We start from the raw sequence: 22,835 nt of genomic DNA, 5'->3' as shown, positions 1-22,835 counted from the left end.
CCAAAAGATTGCTTTAAAGCGCATTGATCTCATCTGACTCTCTGTAGAACTATTTGCGATTACATTTATTATGACAATCGATTTTTATATTTTGAGTTCAATTTACAAAACGACATAAGTATATATTGAATTATACAAAAAATAATATCTGAATAAAGGAAGGGTAATTTTTCTTACGTGACAAACTAGTTTGTCAGAAGGCATCTTTTAGGCATTGAATTTATTTTCTCGCGCGTTTGACTGCAGGTGATTGCGCGCGGCTGCCCTTGCCATAGAGAACAAGGTTTTCATTGGATAACCCCTAGAAAAATAGGTCAAGTCTGTCTTAAGAAGATGTTTTTATTTTTATGTAGTTTTTCCTTCTTTTGAAGATATTATATCCAAAACAATGGCCAGTAATTTTGACTTCCCGAATTCTTCTTTCGAGCAGAAAGCATCTGGCGACGACAGAAGAGAGGAAAGTGTACAGGGTAAAGACTGCAGTTTCGTTTTCTGCACGATGTGGTGTTATTTTTGATGTCCGTCTGACCGTCGGAATTTCCCTTTTTGAGGTCGAATGAAATCTTTTCGCCAATTTCTAGTACACATAGTTTACCCAGTCTACAGAAAACTCTCACGAAATTATTTTCAAGTTGTAAAATATTAAGCATTTTTTTTTCATTCGGCACTGAGTTAAGTAGTTAAACCTGTTTAGCCCCCCCCCCCCCCCCATTTAATACATGTACGTTTTATACTTATATTTTTAAAGACAAGTAGGCTATATTTATATCAAAGTGAAAGAACAATTATATTATATAGATATTGTATGGCTAAGTGTTTTTTTTTTTTGCTGCAGGTAAGATGAATTATAATGTTTTAAATATGATAATTCTTTTGCAGAGCTGACAAGGGAACAGAGGCACTTGCTGTTACAAGTTTTCCCTGAACTGAGCAGTGTCAAATCTGATGATCCAAGGTATGTATACAACATAAAAATATGTCATTTTGTGCAGGGTTTGATTTTATAAGTTATTTATTTTAGGTAAGTAATTTTTTTAGTTTAGCAGAAAGCTTTGTTAATTAAATACTTGTTTTATGGTTCAGCTGATAACTTCTTGTGTTTTAAAAGAATGCATTAAGTCCTCCTTACTTTCTTTTATTTTCAAATGTCCAAAACGTTTATTGTTAAGTTTTTAACAGATTGATAGCTAACACCTGATTTACTTTGGAACAAATGTGATTGTTCATTGTTTATTTATAGGAAAGATGTTGGTTTCCCGGCCTTGTCTTCATTTTTGGACTCAGTGCTTGACAAACAATCAGAAGAACACAAATCACCAGGTAAATTATCCCACCAGAAATGGTGCAGAACTCACCACATTGGCCACTAAATGATACAGTGTATGCAAGGTTAATTCATGATTAAAAAAGTTATATGCCATTTTTTGTAAGTTTGTCCTTTTACAACACCTTACCACCTTCCATAATCAAGGGTGGGGAGAACCCCACTCCACAGAATCGCCAGTCACCAAGAAAAAGACAGTTTAATCACATATCACCAAGATTAAAACAACTCAATCACCAAGAATTGAAAGCAATTTCAGTCTTTGGCCAAAATTACTGTAGGGCTAATGCTATGTTTTCACAATTTGGGAGGGCGAATCACAGTTGTAAATTTATGCTAATCAGGTGGATCAATGAAATCCCTTAATCAAATTTCATGCTACATTTTGGGCTTTAAAAGAGCATCATGCTCTTAAAATAAGGCAAATCAAGAGGAAAGCAAAAGATATTCCCTCCTCTCATTATTGTTCCACATGTACATATGTATATTTAATTATACCCCAGTATTGCCAATTATCATCCTATTTTTTTTTTTAATTTATCCATGCTGATACACAGTTTTAAGAGAAAGAATGAGTCAGGTTTGGCAAGCAGGTCTGTTAAGGCAGAGCAGTAATAAAATAGCACATGCTTGTTTGTAAGTAAAAACCGTGTCTAATAAGGAAAAAACAAACAAACAAACAAGACAACGTCAGCCAGTGTGATTTATATTAAATTAGTAAAAAAAAGAAGATTTATGATATTTGAATTATTTCAGAACGCGTGGGGTTCCTGGGTCCCCAAGACATTCTGTTTGACATCACTGCCAATGTGGGCACTCTGCTTGTTGAGGCTGACAGGCTGGGGGTAAGTATACCCTCTGCCAGGGCGGCAGGGTAATTACATGCACTTTTCTCCAGAAAAAATTATAGAATTGTGTCATGAATTAGCCAGAGACACATTTGTGACCCTGGTACAGGGTAGGGTAGGTTGTAGTAGATGCAGTAGTTAATGTAGTAGTAGTAGGAGGAGGAATAATAGTAATATCAAGTAGAAATAATAGCAGTTTTAAAAGAAATACTGTAGAAGTAGTAACAGTACTGCTGTAGTAGCAGTAACAGCAGCAGTAGTGTAACAGCCACAACTGTTGCTTATGGACTAAAGGTTTTTTAATATGCTGAAATTAAGTAACTGGAATCTTGTGTTTCCCCTGCATAAAGACGAGCAAGAATGGCTGCCTTGCTAAAATCACCAGCCATTCCTCATGATTTTCACTGAAATGCCCAAAATCTTCCTGGGGAGCATACCCCTTTAGATCACTTTGTACATTTTGTGCTGGCTTTCCTAGGAGCACAAAAAATGAAAAATCTAGCAAGAAAAGTTGATTGATTGGCTCATTTCTTTAGTCATTGGTAACCCATGGATATGTCATAATGATATTCTGTTGAAATACTGTTTAAAAATCAATGACAAAATGTCATTTTTTTATGTATTCAGGTTGCTAGCCATAGTAATTTCTGCACTATTAGGGCTAACGGTTGTGTGTTCAAAGGTGAGTACATTCATATTAAAATTTTGACAATTGGTATGTAAACCTCAATGTCTGCTACTCAAATATGCTGTTAAATTTGGTACATATTTAAACCTCCACATTTGCTGTGGAACTGCAATTATTTTTGAGTCACATTCTGTATAAATATGCTAATAGACTTGCATTGGGCACATGCCATAGAAGTTAATTGTTGGGTCATTCCACAAAAAATGGCTCTCTTTGTTGCTTTAGTGATGCACACATTTTGTGTATTATATATATTTGCATAACTGTTTTATGCCACTTTTTAATTGCTCTTGATTTCATTCCACATTGAAGGATACAATAATATTATATAACAACACAAATAATGTGGACAAGTTAAGACTAACAGTATTTCTCAAAATATGAGCGTCATTGACATGACTCAGGATGTAATGTTTTGTGGATTCACCTTGATTGGTTAGCACATAGCCATACCACAATTATCTCCATTTATCTATCAGGAAAGTGGATTTATGAAGTCATGCTTGGTTCAAAGGGGGTCATGCAACTTGGATGGTCTACAATCAATTGTACTTTCTCTCAAGAGGTAGGTTGTTTGATTGCAGTCTGTGCCAAAATTGTTTCTCTTACTGGTTCTTTGAGACACCAGGTTGTAAGAATTTTATGGGAATAGTGTCAAAAATATGAAGAAAGAGAAATGCCTTTGCAAAAATCTTTTCATAATATTATCTAAGTTTAGCAGGTCTGAGCTGTTAGTTACTAGTTCCCCAAGTCCAATTTTTAAAATAGTAAAATTTACCCAAATGTAATCTGGCAGTGACAATTTTAAGAAATCATTATTGATATTGCAAAGAAAAATTACATGAAAAAATACCTACTCTCTCTAGGAAGGTGTGGGTGACACGGCAAATTCCTATGCATATGATGGCAACAGGCTGAGGAAATGGAATGTGAAGACACAAAGATATGGTCAAGTAAGATATTGATTCAGTATATTTTTCTAGGCTCAAGGAATTTATAGCAAATGCTTAAAATGATGCACTGAAGTTAAAGGTAACGTCTGAACCAATCTCTCTCTCTCTCTCTCTCTCTCTCTCTCTCTCTCTCTCTCTCTCTCTCTCTCTCTCTCTCTCTCTCTCTCTCTCTCTCTCTCTCTCTCTCTCTCTCTCTCTCTCTCTCTCTCTCTCTCTCTCTCTCTCTCTCTCTCTCACACACAAACACACTAACAGCAAATAAATGTCTTCTGTTTCAGGGCTGGTTGACAGGAGACATAATCAGTTGTGGTATAGACTGTGATGAGGGCACTGTCACATTTTTCAGGTAAGAAAACAGAAACAAGAATTCTGTTAAAAGTTTGTGAAGACTAAGGATGTACTATTCCAAAAAAAAATTTTTTTCACTTAAGTAAAGAATAATGTTGCATGAACAAATTTAATTTTTTTTGCACTAAAAACGATAGTTTTATTTTAAATTATCCATCCACCACATGCCACTATGATGAATATTATGAAATATTTAAGAAATGGCCAGTCAATGGGAACAGCATTCAGCAACATACGTCTGGGCAGAGAAATGGCTTACTTCCCTTCAGTCAGTCTCTCATTTGGAGAAAACATTCGTGTGAATTTTGGTGCTACACCTCTTAAGTATCCCATTGAAGGCTACCAGGCACTTCAGGCACCCCCTACAGTTAATGTTACTAAGGCGTGGACTCTTCTGTCTTGGGTTGATAGACTTTTGCCATTGATTGAGAAAGAGAACCAGGTAGGTTATAATTTATTATTTATTTATTTATCAATACTTTTTGATTTTTTCTTTCATTTTGCATATTTGTATGCTCTGACTGTAAACTTTCACACACCAGTTTTAATTTTATTCTCAAAAAGTTTAAATGATAGATTGCCAGCACAAGATGTTAATCAAATCGATGACTAATTAAAATGCCAACTTATTCCTTTTCATAAAAGAGTAAGCCTTTTGCATAATCTGAATAAAAAATGTCAGTGAGCTGTAGCAGTTTGTGGCATAACTCTTTTTGAATGGTAGCTGTATTATGTAAAGTGTCAATATGTCAATTTTTTTTAAATTCCCCCTTTTTCCTAATTAATTATGGCTTCTGTTTATACTTAGATAATTTTAAAATACCAGCATTGAAAATAAGTAGGAGCTCTGTCCTGTTCCAGCAACCCAGTGTGGCACTGGTTCCAGAGGCTCTCCCATTGAAATCTGAGGGCAGAAGCAGAAAGGCCACCCTGCTATTGGTAATGGGGCACGTGTTTGAAAAGCTGGTCCCTTTACTGGTAAGCTTTTGTCATGACTGCACGTGTTCTCTGCTTCTTAGCAGTTAAGTGTATATTGTGCACATTTTTGTTGGTGATGGTGTTTAATACGTAGACTATGAGTAAACTTAAAACTTTTCTTGCATAGAAAGACGGGATCTATCTAGGGTAAACATTTCTCTAAGCCAAGCTGCTTAGGAATTTCAACCAAATCAGAAAATTTACTTTTGATAAAATCACATTTCAAAAAATTTTTTTCAGACCAAAGCTTATGTTGTTGAGGAGTGCTTGCTAAAGTATTTATTGCGTAACTGCCACCCTGATGATGTTAAGACTGACAACAACAGAGTTATACAGATGCTAAATATGCTGTGGATGTACGCACAGGTAAGAATAGTAATTAAAGAACTTTGTCAGCTGTGTAATACACCAAGTCATTAAAACAGCCAAAATAGTGAGGTGCAAAAAACTGTTGTTTTGAAGAAAATTGTATCATCACTTCATATACCACTTTTTTTTCACAACAAAGTATTAGCTCTTTTTCGAGGCTAGAGTGTGACAGGTCCTGCTGGATGGCAAGTAGTTGTGCATTTTAAGCCAATTTAACCTGGATTTGTGGAAGTATGCTCTAAACTCAATTGCTTTATGCACTAATCTCGATTGCTTAATGTGCTATAGTAATCAATAACTTGAATACTGTGTATATATAATATAACTGTCCACTTAAAGTGTGACACATATTTTCAGGAGTTTGAGTTGAAGCCATGTCTTGAATACTTGGCAATTGGTTTGCTGGCAGGTTACAGGTTCTCTCCCATCACTACAGACTTTACTGAACAGGTAGTGTGTGTGTGTGCATGTGTTTGAGCTTTATTGTTATTGGCTTTTACAAAACTTAGGAAAATAAGTGGTTAACCAAAGCCAAGCTAGTGCCAGTAATAAAGCTGTTTGGAATTTTATTTTGTTTATAAACCATTCTTTTGTGATGTACAAATAGGGATGACTAATATGAATTTAATGTACATGCTGGATTTTTATATAGTTTTTTAATTTTCTGTATATAAATAAACTATGTAACTATTACATAATTGTCTAAGGCTCAAGTACTTATATTTTTCTTTCTTTTTTTTCCAGAGAAAATATTTAACCTTGCTCCTGGTTATCTTACGGCATGCTGATGTCAGAAAACACTTACTCAAGTTTGTTTTGTATCCTTTACCTTAATGTCTGACAGTTTACTAATAAAAAACATATTAAATGTTTTAAGTGGAGTGATATCTTCTTTATATCGGAAAGTTTTTCTTTAGCACCCGCCATAATTATTCATAGCACATACTGAACACGTTTAAGACCCCATTTCCATAGATTTTAGATTGATCTATCCCTGTGGGGAGTCTCACTAGATTACTGTCAGCTTAGCCGGCTTAAGCGTCTGTTCCGCCTACTAAATGCTGTGAAGGGGTTATTAACTATGGTGTGCGCTCGGCTGACTGCAATTTAGCGTGAACCCCCAGGGAGTTAGGTCGATCTAAATCTTAATCCCTGGATCGATCTAAATCTCTGGGAATGCACCCTAAGATACTAATTATTCACAGGCGCAACGCTATTGGGTAAAATCGGCATCGCGTCATGGGTCAATTTCTTTATATGGTAATTGACTTTGCTATAAATAGATTGTATTCTAAACATAATCGGGTGCATGTTAATGCCGTTTTCAAAGTTGTGACGAACAGTTATGTGAAGTTTGCGTACCTGGCTCAACCAGATATGCTTTCGCCAAATTGACGAAATTACTATGCTCATTTTTCAAATTTTTCGCCAAAGTCAATTAATTTTCGCATTTGGCGAAATTGGCGAGCGCTAGCGCGATCCCAGCCAATTTTATTATTGGATGTGTTTCATGTGAAGTGGCATCCCAGATCCCCATCATGAGGCCATCTTGAAATATGTTCTGTTTCCTTTGTATAACCCAAAATCATGTCTGGTTTTTCAAAACTATTTCTTTCATTACAACCATAGTCCTTGTAAGGAGGAGGCAATGTTATCATAGCCAGCAGTCGCAGTAAGTTCAGTTTTAAAAAGAGTTATTCTGCATGAAATATGACAGTATTCTCTAAAATCTGCCCACTCCTTAACTAATGTTAGATTTGATAAAATCAAGTTCCCAATCTTCATGCACGTCAAGCCGGCAGACGACACTAGTCTTCTGGAGCTTATTCCTGAGGTGTGGTGGGCAGAGGTCAAGGAGGTCAGTATGGATATAACCCCAGGTTGACCATTGGTCAGTAGTTCTTATTGATGTCACTTGGAATCTATGTAACATATGTGCATCTGAGTAAACTTCAAAGTTGTGTGTATAATATATATGTAAGTGCCAAGCATGAGCTGTGACATATATCTGGCTGATAATTGATGTAAGTGTCTACTACGAGGATGAATGTTCTGAACAAAAAAAAAAAAAAAAAAAAAAAAAACGGTGGATTTCCACTTTTGTCCCATGTACCAAAGTTGATGAAAAATTTATGTCTCACTGCTAATAGTAAGAAAAGGGTAAATTTGGTATGTCTAAAAGCTCTGGACATATCAGAAATTCTGTAGCATTGACTAATTAACAAGAACTTAATTTTGCCCCTGTAAGTGATTTTTTTCCTTCTAGGATGATAATAGTGAAGAAGATGAGGATCCTCCAGCTGAGTCTGTCATTGCACCTAAACAGAAGCAGTATCTGGATGCTTGTGAGGCTCTGAGGAAGAAAGTAAAAGGTAAGATTGCGTTAGCTGAGTCACTGTTTAGGATGTGGTTTTGTTGATTGTGGCAATTTCTAATGTAGGTATATTGGATATGTGTGTGGATATACCACAATCACATATGGCATCTGCTGTAATAATGTCTATTGGGTAAAAATGTTCTTAGACATAAAGAAATTTGAGTGAAGGAAGACTTGATAGCAACTGCATAATTTAATTCTCTCTTACTAACAATGGCATGATGCTGATGTTTTAATGATTATCGTATGATACAAACTGTTTTTGCTGTAGGATAATGTGATAAAACCATTGATGATGACAGATAAATAAAATCATTAGCAGTGGAAAAAATATCATTGATTTTCAGAGCTTGAAGACATTCAAGTGGAGATTCTAAGTTGTCTTATGATAGATAATGATGGCAAAAGGGTGAGCTGAGTATTTAAGTCACGAGTTTACTTGTGATAATCTTAAAATTTTCAGGTTAAATTTGTATAACCAGCATAATTGTGAAAAGCCTTTGCTTCTTTGTTTATATATACTTTTATGCTTCAAAGTTTTTAATAGGTGATATGTTTGAATTCATGTAAATTGCACTATATACCATGGGTGTTTTGACTTCGATTTTAATTTGTTGTAAATTTTAAAATACTTTGTTCAAGAGTGTACATGTTTTATTGTCTTTCTAGGGTGCACCAAACACAAGGTTTATATTTTTGCAAAAGTTCAAGGAGTTTCTTAAAGAAAACATGACATCAGGGAGAGTAAGTATGTGCGTGTGCAAAAAATATGTCATGTGCATCAATCAGTCTAATGGAATGATCGACAAATATATTCATTGGGACAGCATGCTAGAAAAATTATTTGGTCAAACATTATAGAGTAATAAATCTGATTTTGCTTTATTTGACTGCCTTTGTTTATAACTTATATTTATTTACTGTCTTGATGTGTAAAATAGCAAGATGGCAATGGTTTGGCATTATCTTCTGGAGTATTATCACAAATAGTCAATATTTGATTAATTTCCCCAGGTTTTTCTCTCTTTGATGTGTGTAATGTGTAAGTCAAAAGTAAATTATAATCTTTGTTTTAGGTACATCCTGTCCAGCAGTGCCCTCTACCAGTGATATTGTGCTTATTTCACAGAATGATCCGTCTTCTTAGATCATTATGGGATGATCATGCGACCCGTGCTGCTTCACGGGGTCTAGTCAGCAGTGACAGTATGTGCTGGGATAGTCTTGCAAAATTATTTTCCTTTTTTCTTTTCTTTTTAAATATTTTTCCATAGTGGTAATCACAAATGTCAAAATGAATGTTTTAAAATATAATAAAGATTGAATTTTGTCTTAAAATATAATAAAGATGGAGAATTATACATTAATTAACATGGAGTTTTATACATTACAGTTGTGTAATTGTACATTTTTAGAAATCTTTAAACAACTGGAAATTTTTTAATGAAAAAATGAGGGAAACCATTACAAATTGGACTATTTTATCATTTATTATTTTATTTTTTCTTTACTTCTATTTTTGGTTGGCATATCATAGTCGTACAATAGATAATGTTTCTGTTTATGACCATGGTGTTTTTTCATTACTGTCATCCAGAGGCTCATGTAGCAGAGTGGTGTTTTGCTGATGACAGTGTGACATTTGTGGACATCCAGAGATTTGGAGGAGTAATGAGCCATCTGAAGAAAGAACACAAAGGTGAGGCACCCTCTTCCTCCTCCTGGTGTGTTAATGAGAAATTTGAGACTTCTTAGGTTTTAATAGATATATGATAATTACTTGATTTTTTCAATGGGAGAAAATTGTAATTGCTATGGTTGATGTAGCATTTTTTCAATCAAATAATCTGTTTATAACCAAATTAATTAGAAAAGGCGAAGGAAGAATCATTCCTTTTGCCAAAATTGAAAACTTATGCTAGCAACAGGTTAAAAGTTGTATCTTTGCCTTTCAGAACTTTTGCAGAAATGCAGTGAGCACAGATCCAGATCTGATCTACATCTCCCCCCTACCTCCCTCCTAGAGCTGTTAGATGGGACAATCATGTTATTTGACATAGGGGCATACAAACAGCTGGGCAAAATGGCCACCCTCCATGACACAATGAAGGAGTATGTCCTGGCATTACAGGATACTCAGAATAAAATTGACCGTGCTGCACCAGAGGTAGGTAGACGAGAATCTTTAAAGTTCCAATATTTTTTTTAATGGGGTTTGATTGTGGGGAGAAGTTACTTGGGGCCTGTTTCTCAAGACAACTTCAGTCTGAAATTATTCTTTATGATAAAGGCTGTTAAGAACTCTATCTAGCTAGGTTGTGTTTCAGAAAAAAGATTTAAAGATTTGGTTCCTATATTTTTGGGGTCTTTTAATTGTTCCCCTTAAGCACTTGACAAAGAGTCATATTCTTAGTGCACATTATAGTATAAAGTAGATCTTTCAAGGTGCATTAATATATATACTTCCAGCTGAAAGTTTGAAATGTATCATTGGATAGTATAAGAATGAGGCGAAAGATGGAACATATAGTTCAGAGATTTAATCTCTCCTCCTAATAGATTAGTCCATTTATAGAACAAAAACTGTTGATTGAACTGTTTCTCTGAACTTCAGTAAAAATTAAAGGTGTAACTGAAGGATCTGCCTTCATGTCTGATCTCAGTTTCCAATCCTGATTGGTGTACTAATTAATTGTCCAGGTTCATTTTCAATATTATTTCTGAAAGAAGCTTGCCTTGGGTTATCTTTTCAGCAGTGATATGTGCAATCAAAGAATGTCAAGATCTTCACTTATTATCATTGTATTTATTATTTATATCAAATGTCATATATTCAGATGACAGAAGTGTTAGCAGAGGTGAACCATGCCAAGTCTGTATTCCTAGAAAAGTCTGCAGAACAAGCTAGACAGAGAGCTTGGCTCATAGCAGTTGTCTACTCCAAGGTAGTAATTTTTATAAAATCAAAGATATATCATACAAACTGGTTTGAGGATGTGTATGCAAGTGTGTATGTGCACACATGAAGGCAAGTACAAAATTACTAAGAAAGAGTAAGTCAACATTTTCCATGCACAAGGGAAAAAAAACTAAATTTAGCTGGTATCAAAAAATCTTCTGATAACTCCTTTCTCAGCATACACAATCCTTCTGATTTTTGTTTAATTTGGATATTTTCAGTGACTTTTCAATGCAACTTCAAATTACAGGAGAAGCAGCTGGATGTACAGTGGATAATGGAGACTGCGATGCGTACCATTGAGAATGCCACGGTCTTTTTTCCCTTCATACCAGAATACTACATTGAAGTCTGCATCAATGCCTACAATGCCTTGAAGCACTACTTCAATCCCATCCAGCCCTTCAGGGCTCTGGAGCACCTGGATAGGATCAATGAAGAATTTGCAAGGTTCTTGGCAAAACATTTTGCTAACAACCAAATTGTGAATACAGGTAAGTTTGGACATATTTGGTGATGTGCATGTATACATGCAGAAAGGCACTCAGAGTACCTGCACATGCACACGCGCATGCACACACACTAGCACATATTTGAAAGTTAGGAAAGATATTAAATTTTGTTATGTTTCCTGCCCAGTGCAGAAATTGTATTGCCACTTATGTATCATGCTTTTAATACATGTGGTAAGTATATCATTCTGTTTTCATTTCTTCATTTATTATGATATTTTCCTGAGGTGCTATCATGACAAAGTAATGCTGAATAAATCAACACCAAATCCACAACAGGCCTTAGAGATGTTACACAGATTCCATAACAGTAGTCATATCATTTGCTTAAAATAAGATTTATTTTCAGAATTGAGCAGCAATCACTTTGGTTGATTTGAATCATGGATTTCTTGATTGTTTTTTAGATACCAGGGACAACATAGTGCAGGCTTTGGCCTGTTTTATCTGCTATAAGAGGACACTTTCAGCTGTGGAGAACATGCAACCCAAACTGTAAGTTGCCAGACATGTGTGACATATGCTCTTTTGATACTAGTCTTTGAGGCAGCAGGATTTGATGTCAAAATTGCAAGACACAGTTGTTGTAATTTTAGAATGTTAGCATTTTGCAATACCATCTTAGGGACTATTGCAGTAGCCATTCTTTGTTTCTGATGAGTAAAACTTAATTTTAAAAAAGAAATCCTTTTAAGGTAAAACCTTAATGAACCTTGGTGAATAAATAGAGTTCAAGTTTCAAAGTATTAATTTTTTAGTATGTGAATATCTTACAATGAAGATATGCCCTATATATTTTTAGTATTCAGGACATGGTGCACTCCCTGATCACACCCTATGAGAACAGATCCTGGGCTCAGACTAACTGGATCCTGGTTAGGTTGTGGAAGGTAATCAACCTTTTATTTATTTATTTTTTAAATTTAATTTATTATTTCGTAATAAAATATATATAGTATAATAAGATGTTTGAAGCGTGTACTTGTGTCTGTATGTCTACTTGTATTCCTGTATTTGTAATGATACACACACAAAAAAAGCACTTTAGTCTTTTTTTCATGTGAATTAACTACCTGTAGACTAAAGCATGCACAGGATCAAAAGAATATATGACAGTGCAATTTTGCTGTGTAAAATTGGTCAAATCCTATTGATCTTTTTTATGTACAGACACAGATGTGTCTGTACATATAGCCATCATCTGCGTCTGTCGTCGCCGTCGCCGTCGTCGCCGTCGCCGTGCACTTTTACCGATAACACGATAAGTGGAAAACTGTTTTTTCTTTTGGCTTGAAACTTACAGAACTGATGAATATTCATAATACGCAGGTCAAGTTCGAAAATCAGCATGATCGGGTCACTTATAGGGAATTTATGCTGTTTTTTCACTTTTTTCAGCATATATGCAGCACCGATAACACGATAAGTGGAAAACCATGTTACCTTTTGGCTTGAAACTTACAGAACTGATGAATATTCATAATACGCAGGTCAAGTTCGAAAATCAGCATGATCGGGTCACTTATAGGGAATTTATGCTGTTTTTTCACTTTTTTCAGCATATATATAGCACCGATAACATGATAAGTGGAAAACTATTTTACTTTTTGGCTTGAAACTTACAGATCTGATGAATATTTATAATACGCAGGTCAAGTTCGAAAATCAGCGTGATTGGGTCATTTTTAGTGAATTTAGGCTATTTTTTCTCTTTTTTCAGCATATATACAGCACCGATAACACCATAAATGGAAAACCATTTTACCTTTTGGCTTGAAACTTACAGAACTGATGAATATTCATAATACGCAGGTAAAGTTAGAAAATCAGCATGATCAGGCCATTTTTAGGGAAGTTATGCTGTTTTTTCACTTCTTTCAACATATATGCAACACTAATAACACAATATAAGAAAAACAGATAGGCCAATTGTCATTATACTCACAGGGGTAGTCAAACTAACTAAAACGCAGGTTGAGTTCCAAAATCAGCATAATCGGGCCATTCTTTTAGAAGTTATGCTGTTTTTTCTTATTTCCTCAGATTCAATTGTTAGGCATGTTAACAGTCTCATTATTGAACAAATAAGATACGTAAAAGTGTTTGTTTGACATTTCCTGCATCTTAATAACATTGTTAGTTGATTATGTAAAAATGATGGTAAACTTGTTATTGTGTATTATGTTATAAAGTGTCAAAAATGGAAATAAACAAATATCATTGCAGTTTGTCAGATTCAATCATCTACTATATTCATTATCTCAGAATGGAGGAAATTGGACATTTAACACTGTTCTATTGATATTTTTCCCATCTCATCAATTTTCTTAGTTGATCATATACAAATGGTAGAAAACTGTTTATTTTGTTTTATGTTAAAAAAATTTGTTTTATGTTAAAAAAGTGTTTTAAAAATGGAAGTAAACCCATTGCAGAACAGTGCTGTCTTGTTTCAGCATATATGCAGCACCGATAACACAATAAGTGGAAAACCATTTTACCTTTTCCCTTGAAACTTACAAAACTGATGAATATTCATAATACACAGGTCAAGTTCGAAAATCAGCATGATCGGGTCATTTTTAGGGAAGTTATGCTGTTTTTCACTTTTTTCACCATATATGCAACACTGATAACATGATAAGTGAAAAATCATTTTACCTTTTGGCTTGAAACTTGCAGAACTAATGAATATTCATATTACGCAGGTCAAGTTCGAAAATCAGCATGATCGGGTCATTTTTAGGGTAGTTATGCTGTTTTTTCACTTTCTTCAGCATATATGCAGCACCGATAACACGATAAGTGGAAATCCATTTTACCTTTTGGTTTCAAACTTACAGAACTGATGAATATTCATAATACGCAGGTCAAGTTTGAAAATCAGTATGATTGGGTCATTTTTAGGGAAGTTATGCTGTTTTTCACTTTTTTCAGCATATATGCAACACTGATAACATGATAAGTGGAAAACCATTTAACCTTTTGGTTTGAAACTTGCAGAACTAATGAGTATTCATAATACGCTGGTCAAGTTTGAAAATCAGCATGATCGGGTCATTTTTAGGGAAGTAATGCTGTTTTTTCACTTTTTTCAGCATGTATGCAACACCTTTGTGCTATATGACGGTACTGTATGGATAGCAGTCTTTAAAATTGTCCCTTGGGTGATCACTAATTAAATTAAGGTCTATAAAGTCACTTGCCTACTCATTAATTTTCAATTGGCCACTAAATGAGATTACATAAAACACTCCTTGAGATTTCCCTGTAAAGTCCCATAGGTTTAGCTCTCTTAACTGTGTCACAAAATTAGGATTTGGTGATAATTGTGCAGATAAATGGTGTTTAACATTGCAAATAATTTACAACAAAAAGAATGTGTTATGCCAACATGCTATAGATGCATAACAGTGCTTTATTTTTCTCAAACTTGGTGGAGTTATTAATATCAAGTTAATACAGCTAGATTAAAAGTTTGAATAGCAGCTTTATTGGAATTTTTTACGTTTTATTTAAAATTTTTTTAAAATTATTTTTCAAACACTAGCATCTTCAAGATGTGATTTTATACTCCCATCCACCAGAAGTGCTGTGCATTTTCTGTTTTTTTGTATATAATTGTTATTTCTTCAGATTTAATTCTTAGGCATGTTAACAGTCTCATTATGGAACTAATAAGATATGTAAAAGTGTTGTTTTGACATTTTCTGCTTCTTAACAATATTGTTTGTTGATTATATAAAAATGACGGTAAACCTGTTATAATATTGTGCATTGTGTAATAAAGTATCATAAATGGAAAGGAACTCATCATTGCAGTTTGTCAGATTTAATCATTCACTATGTTCAGCATCTGCAAATGGAGCAAATTGGACATTGAAAATTGTTCTATTGATATTTTTCCTATGTCAACAATTTTCCTAGTTGAACATTTAAAAATGACAGTTTATTGATCATTTTGTTTTAAAAAAGGTGTTGAAAATGGAAAGAAAATCATTTCAGTACAGTTATCTCTTGTTTACATTTTGGCATTTTGAAAGTGTGACTCTGAACTTCCATGGCCTTGAAGACCTTCCCAAATCACATTTTCTGAATATTCATGATACTTTTATTTTTTTTATAAAAAATTTGATGGTCATTATGCTGTTAAGTATTATGTTTTATTGCATGAAAGTTGAAGAAAACCCTATTTTGGACACTGCTGCCAGGATAGCGATTAAGGGAAAACCATGTTACTTACGATACTGAAACTTAGTGAAAAGTTTCATAAGACAGAAGTGCGCAGCTTGTGTTTGAAAACCAGTGTGATTGTTTTCTGTTTTGGAGGCAATGCAGGTTTATAGTGTGCTATACTGGCATTTTCAAGTTGTGACTTATCACTCCCATCTGCCAGGAGCCCTGTACTCTTACTTTGTAACATTTTCTGTATTTTGTTAAGTTACAAGAATGATTCTTAGGATTGACATACAGCCAAAAAAAAAAAAAAAATTAATAATAATATATATATATATATATATATATATATATATATATATATATATATATATATATATATAATGAGTTTAAGCAATTTGTTTTTGTGTGTGTAATTTTCACTGTACCTCATTCTGGCATTTCCAAAGTTTAACTCTTATCAGCCTGACACCTTAGGGACTATTTCCAGACCCTATCACGCTAACTGTGGATCGATCTATCTCCATGGGAATTCTCGCTAAATTGCAATCAATGTAAGTGGCTTAGTTGTCTGTCACGCCTACTGAAACTGGCATGCCAGAATCCTAAGACTCTCAAACTGAAAGCAATTTAGTGAGAAACCCCTTGGAGTTGGATTGATCCTGTTAGATTGATCTAGGTATGGGAACTTAGTCTAATGCTTGATACACATTTTACTTTCATCCTAATCCAGTGTTATGCAGAATAAGAATTTGATGTTGGCTATGCAGTTACAGTAAGCATAATACATTAGTTCATCAGAATTGACAGTATCCTATTTCCTGCGTTTTTATTTTCTGGTTTTTGTCTGTACATTTGACAGCTTTGCTGCCTTGTTCAAAAAGTCTTCACAGTCATATAAATGCTGCAACTTAAATAGTCTGTTTATGTCGCAGTGGAAACAGTTATCGAGCAAAACTCTGGTACCATATAAAGTTTTACTTTCTTTTGGTATTACAAAACAGGAATCACACAAAGTTCTTTTGAGTCTCCCATCTTGTCTAACAGATTTTATCTCTTGTTTCAGGGCAATGGGTTTGCCTTCAGATACATTCACCTGCCCCATCTTATTCCTGCCAAGTCTCAGGCACAGGACATTGCCAATGCCAGTCTGCAGAGTAAGTATACAGTCTCTTAGCCAGAGGTCTGCACAGTAAATAGTCACAACCTCCTCGTCAGCTTTTTCAATTCTTTCTTTGTGTTTCTGATTCATTGTTACAGCATCATTTCAAACTTTTTCCTCTTCTGTGGTCCATGTATGCTGTAAGTATCTTGGGTGTTATCGCCACGGCTCTTTTTTTCTTATCATGCATCATTCTTTTGATCTAAAATGTGTCATTCCAGAGCCACATCCCTCCCTAAAACTCCAGGACTTATTGGGTAAAGAATTGCTGTCTAATGAGGAGGCTGGCTGCAGGTTTATAGACAGTGTTCTTAACCAGCTGAACTGGGCTTTTTCTGAGTTCATTGGAATGCTACAGGAGGTAGATATAGGACAAAGATCAACTCATGAAAAATAGTCCAGTTACGATGATAATTCATAATATTTCACCATTACCTGTCCTTTGTTACAATTTCATGTTGGCAACATATTTAAAATTTATATCAAAATGATATTCAATAGGGTCCATTTTCTTTGTGAATTTATCTTTCAGTACTCCAGCAACAAATTTTACAAAGGTTTGTTTCATTTTAAATGGCCCAGCCACATATTCATGAATTAGAAGACAATCCTATTGCGTTGTATGCAGCTCTGAAATGTATAAGGAGCCTGCAGAAATTTCAGATGTAACCCTCTCCTTTCTCCCCTTTTCAGCTTCAGACCATAGCGGCCAGACCAGAGCGTAACATTGTGGATCCCAGGCAGTTAAAGATTTGTGCCACTTGTTTTGACATCAGTGTGGGTCTGCTGAGAGTTTTGGAAATGGTGGTTGCCAAAGTGCCTCAGCTTTTCTTAGACAAGTCAAAAGTGGCTTCTGAAAGTCTTTTGACACGCCTGCTACAGGTAATGTGAAATGTCATGAGCCTATCTCCTACAGTTAATTAAGAACACTCTTTTAGTACTTAAAGTATACATTTTACAAGTTGAAAAATCCTCCAAATTTGGTGATAGCTAAGAAAGCATGGATTTTCTTTTTATTATTTGGACATTATTAAGTTTGAGAGCCAGTGGCATGGCTACTGAAGCAAATACAGAACGCTGGTAGCTTGACTTACTGTATTATCTTACACTGGAAAAAGAATTTAAAAAATTTTATTACTGTAAGCACTGTGTTCTCTCACATTGAAATGCATTTCTGCATTGGAAATTTATATTGTGTAGCTTAGCTTTTGATATTTTATTTATATATTTAATATTGATTTATGAATTTCTTTCCTGTTCAGCTTCTGTGTCAAGTAATGAATAGAGTGACTGCCAAAGGGAACCTGTTTGAGAATATAGTCTCTGCAGGGATGCCAGGTAATTAGAATTTGTAAAGACAATTTATCATTCTGCTCTTTTCCTTCTTAACCATTCTATTTTTATACCAGTCATAATGAAAGACAAAACTTAAGTTACATAAAAAAATAATTGACAACAAATAGTGTTTAAAAGTTGATTTTTAAAAAAAAAGACAAAAATTAAAGAGCATTTTATCTTTTTTAAATAGAAAATTGTGAATAAGCATTTTTTGGAGCTTATCTGTCTTTATAAATTGAAAAGTTTCTATTTGGATCTTGTAGGTTTAGAGAGTGTTGATCACTTTCCTGTCCTGGCAGCTGTCTGTGGTGTCTTGGTACAACTATTGGGTGCCAGGGTCCCTCCAGATAGGTATGTGACTGCATGGGGAAAATAGTGGGTTGGTTTATGGGTGTCAGGTGGGCTGGTGTGTAGGTCTTGGGTCTTGATGGGTTGATGGATAGGGGACTAGTGGGTATTATGGGTGTAAGATGGGTTGGTTTATGATATGGGGTGGGTTGATGGATGAGGGTCTAGTGGGTATTATGGGTGCTAGATGGGTTGGTGTGTAGACATTGTGGGCTGATGGATGTTATTGGGCCTGTGATTGTGAAGGTGTATGGGTAATGACAGTGATTTCTTCTTTTAACAAAAGTTTTATGTTATAATTGCCATAATGTGTTTTAGTTACTTTAGTTACTTTTTATTGCTCTTTTATCGTGCATGTTAAGTCCAACTTGTAGTTGCAAAAATATATTAATACCTTGGGGCATTTGTAGTGGTACCAGTAAAATTGAATGGTTTGTCAGTGTTCATGGAGAGAGAGAGAGAGTACGGCAAAGAAGAATCAACCAAAATTTTATCTCCACTCAAGAAGGAGAGAGAGCATTGGATCATACTTGACCCAATGAATTTGTTCAATTAATAAGTTTATGAAATGTTTTATTTACTTTTTGTGAATCCAATCAATACTTGATTATCATGTTTGACAGGCGCGAAGCCGCCACCAGTGCCTTACTTAACGAGCCTGGCTTCCAGATGTCCTCTGTGGAGTTTCTGCTGGGAGGCACCCCAGGTCAGGCCATGGTCTCTGGCAATGACAAGAGGAACTTCTCTCTCAGGAAATGTAAGCTGTTCTGATGGAGATTTGATTTTAATTGTTCATATATGAAAAGACAGGCTGGTGTATGAACTTTTGACTTCCCAGTGTAGTAACATCTTATCCTTTCTTCTAATCCTTCTAATTCTTTCTTTTTTTTTCATTTTGGTCATCATATCTGTATGTAGTGCTGAGTTTTCTAGATTCCTGTCTGCACATTGAAGTACTTGTCACATAAGGACCTGTCCATCAGATGCACCCCTCTGTTATTTTAATAATTAGGTGTTTAAAATGGTCTGATATTAAAGTTGTTCCAAGGGAGATTAAAGAAGAGTAAGAATGATGAAAGCATACAGTTGTCTACTTCTTCTCAATCAGTACCTAAGGTCATAGTTTAAGGCTTTATTGTTTTCATCTAAACAGCTGCTATGACATTTATGTTCGGTAAATATTTACTTTGACCACAAGAAGATTTACTCATTTCTGTATTACTTTTGGCACTGATAGCATCTGCAGTTAGAATGGTTAATGATATACACAACCAGTGGTTTAATTTAATTTTCACCTTCACCTTTGTAATGTATTTATCAGTGCTGTGTGTCTATTTGTTGGTGGAAAATGTCTCATAACTTTGATGGAATTTTCAAGATTAACAGATATATTAAGTAAGCTGAATTCTGGGAGGAAAAAAGCAATAACAATTTCAACTATGTCTGGGTCTCTATTTTTAAAACTGATTAATTTCATTGCTTATTTGCCAAAGGTCTCTGAGAAAGCGCTTTGTTGGTTTTTTAAAATGTTTTCTTTGTTTGTTTGTTTGTTTGTTTTTGTGCGGTATAACCAACTCTTAACTTAAAACTGATGACATTCAAAAACAACAAAGTTAATATTCAATTTTCCAGATCAAGAAGTCAGTCCAGAGGAGATAAAGGAGGTGGAAGAGATGATATCACATTTGAAGAAATGTCAAATCTCCAGGGAGAGAAAATCGTCGGTAGGTTTTTAATGTTAGGCATTTTATGGATAGACTAATATTTTACCATGAAACTTGCCATGCAGCGGACATAATATACTGAATTTAAGTATTAATGGGACAAAAATCAATTGTCCAATAGTTTTAATTTTTTTACAGAAGAGTTAAATATTTATATGCGATGACTATGTACAGATATTTGTGTTTGCTCTCTCCCGTGTTCTAGTTCTCTGAAGGAGAGGAGTGTACCATCTGTTATGCCCACTCTGCCAACTGTGTGTTCCAACCATGTAAACATGTATCATGCAGGTATGTAGATTTACTCGAAAACTGAATGAGAGAAGACTTAATGATAAAAATATATTTTTTCAACCCATATGAGATTTCCTTTGAAAAAAATACAACAATTAAAATTTTTTAATTACATTTTTATTTTATTTTAAAGAATTATTATCTATTTTATTTTCATTTTTATTTTTTCTACTTGGAATAAATACTAATTCATATTATATTAATGTCAATTCAGATTATCTATGTTTATATCTCGATGTCTATGGTTTTTTTTAATTATCATACTTATTTGTTTTTGTAAATAAGAAGATATTTATTTGGTTTTATTCCACTGTTGCTGTCCACAGGAGTTGTATATCCCAACACCTAATGAGCCATAAAGAATGCTTTTTCTGCAAGTCCACCATTACCAAAGTGCTGGACAACAATGGTAAAGTTGTGCCCATCAAGTCGGGGAAGTCATAACAACAGAAAGAAGTTGCCTGGCAACCAGGGGAAGTGGCAACTAAAACCAGTTACCAAGCAACCAAAAGGGGTGGCCAAGCAACCAAATCAGTTTAATTGTTTGGGAAGTTACTGAGCCATAAAACATTTTTAGTAGTACAAAGTTCAAGTTATTTTACAACAGGAATAGATCACCTAATCAGTTAATATGTTGTTTAGCAACAAAAAATTGTCCCAATCTAAAAGATGCCTCAGCATTCACTTAACTTACAAATATTGTCAATTTAACCCCATTTATGCATATTCAGGCAGTATTAAAAGGATAGTGCAAGAATGAAAGAACAATGCAACTTGGAAAATGTATTGATCATTAAGGTTGATTAATATTCAGTTTGCCAATATGAAAGTTGTATAGAAAGGCATTAAGCTTAAAACCAGTTCTTGAATATCTTGATATATATGTAAGCATTCTCACTATTTCCTTTAAAGGGGAAAGGTTTGTGACCTATTTGAAGTCAGCAGTCTAAATACAAGCTTCTAGTTTTGCAAGGTAATTTATTTCACTCTTGCATCACAAATGTATCCAATTACATATCAGATAAATATATTGTATCAATTCACATTGTTATGCAATGTCCTTTATATTCAAGGAAAGTTACAACAGTCACCATATCGGTAGTAGGTGTTTAAAACTTTTTGCATAAATGTGGTAGAAAAACAGGGGAAATGATCAATTTTGGTGTATTTTGATTAATAAGCACTGAATGAATTGCATTTGTGCATGGTTGATGGATTTATTGAAATTATTGTTTTTAGCTTTATTCTTAAGAGCTGAAAAATGACTACTTTAAAAGATAATTGATGATGTTAATGGTAACAACCCCAGACTATTATATGCAGTTTGTGACAATATTCTGTGTCACATATTGTTCCTCATTAAAACATTAATTGCTATTTTTTTCTGATCAAATACATTTTAACTTACAAAGTTATCTTGCCTCGAGTTTTTTCTTAAGTTTTTCTTAATGAGGAAAATTCTGTGATTCATTTTGACTTTACCAGTCTTATAATAATAATAATGATAATAATAATAATAGTAATGGTGAAAGTAATACATCATTTTTCAATGTTCAGCAGACTTTATGAAATAATAAATTAAGAAATGTACACACACATAATTTTTAAGAGCAAATTGAAAATAAGTATCTACATATTAAGATGTTATTGTACCACCAGCGTTAGCGCTGGCGGTACACATGGTTTTAGTCCCGTCCGGTCCGTTCCGCCGGCTCCTGCGGCTCCGCCGGCTCCGCCGGTTCCGCCGGCTCCGCCGCCATGTTACCGTTACCGCTTCTCCTCCTAGACGGTAAGGGCCCCCATACCCATCTCTTGGATTTAGGTCACCTATAATCTCAACTCGTTCCACGTAAAATTTGGGCTTTGTCGGTATTGGGGTCTAGGTGTGGCATTCATTGCAATGCACCCTTGTCCAAAAATGGCAAAATTAAATGCTAATTATCTACTCTACGGAAGGAATTATGGGAAAAATTTCTACAGACGGCTTTCCAAAAGTCATATGTGTAGATTTCAAATATGCCCTTGGATTTGACCTTTGACCTTTATTTCAAGGTCAAACAGGCCAAATTTTTCAAAAAAATGAATTTTTTTACGAAAAAAAAATTATTTGCGCTGTTATTCAGACACCACACAGACTTAACCAATAATATTATTGGAAAATGATACCCTTCAGGTCATCTTTCATCTCCGTGAATTTGGGGTCAATCGGTGCATTTTAACGGGAGTAGCGGCCATAAGATACCGAAACTGAAAACTGTCTCTAATTCGGGGACCGTTAATGCTAGAGACCCATTCTTTTTTGCATTTTGTAGAGCATGTAAAGCCCAACACTGGAGGTGGTCTCCGTTTTTTTGTATTCCATACGGTTTTTGAGCTACGCTGTGTCAAAAAGTACATATTGGTGGTGAAAGCAAAATGTGCAGTACGGTAATGGATAATA

General features: G+C 34.6%; 1 protein-coding gene across 1 annotated transcript; it reads left to right on the top strand.

Moving 5' to 3' along the window:
- The first annotated feature begins 282 nt into the window (after positions 1 to 282).
- Positions 283 to 21,810, top strand: LOC106181935 (E3 ubiquitin-protein ligase RNF123). The gene is made up of 33 exons (XM_087015323.1): positions 283 to 470; positions 880 to 955; positions 1,241 to 1,320; positions 2,081 to 2,169; positions 2,800 to 2,854; positions 3,340 to 3,425; positions 3,727 to 3,813; positions 4,092 to 4,159; positions 4,360 to 4,603; positions 5,023 to 5,139; positions 5,380 to 5,505; positions 5,866 to 5,958; positions 6,253 to 6,326; positions 7,264 to 7,366; positions 7,775 to 7,880; positions 8,233 to 8,294; positions 8,555 to 8,629; positions 8,962 to 9,091; positions 9,483 to 9,584; positions 9,841 to 10,052; positions 10,723 to 10,830; positions 11,095 to 11,338; positions 11,764 to 11,851; positions 12,159 to 12,246; positions 16,599 to 16,689; positions 16,916 to 17,055; positions 17,388 to 17,576; positions 17,957 to 18,032; positions 18,296 to 18,383; positions 19,004 to 19,137; positions 20,013 to 20,104; positions 20,310 to 20,392; positions 20,722 to 21,810. The coding sequence occupies exons 1-33, from the start codon at positions 389 to 391 to the stop codon at positions 20,837 to 20,839; spliced, it is 3,606 nt and encodes a 1,201-aa protein (XP_086871449.1). The 5' UTR covers positions 283 to 388; the 3' UTR covers positions 20,840 to 21,810.
- The last annotated feature ends 1,025 nt before the right edge of the window (positions 21,811 to 22,835 follow it).

Source organism: Lingula anatina, chromosome 6, assembly GCF_051362555.1.
Source record: "Lingula anatina isolate TDL-2025a chromosome 6, LinAna3.0, whole genome shotgun sequence".
Taxonomy (NCBI): Eukaryota; Metazoa; Brachiopoda; class Lingulata; order Lingulida; family Lingulidae; genus Lingula; species Lingula anatina.
Note: the sequence above shows the minus strand (reverse complement) of the source record. Positions and strands in the feature narration are given on the sequence as shown.

Excerpts from the sequence above, each read along its gene's own strand:
- LOC106181935 (XM_087015323.1), top strand. The coding sequence starts at position 389 with ATGGCCAGTAATTTTGACTTCCCGAATTCTTCTTTCGAGCAGAAAGCA. Across the intron at positions 7,367-7,774 it reads GGTGGGCAGAGGTCAAGGAG|GATGATAATAGTGAAGAAGA; the intron begins GTCAGTATGGAT and ends TTTTCCTTCTAG. Across the intron at positions 9,092-9,482 it reads GGGTCTAGTCAGCAGTGACA|AGGCTCATGTAGCAGAGTGG; the intron begins GTATGTGCTGGG and ends ACTGTCATCCAG.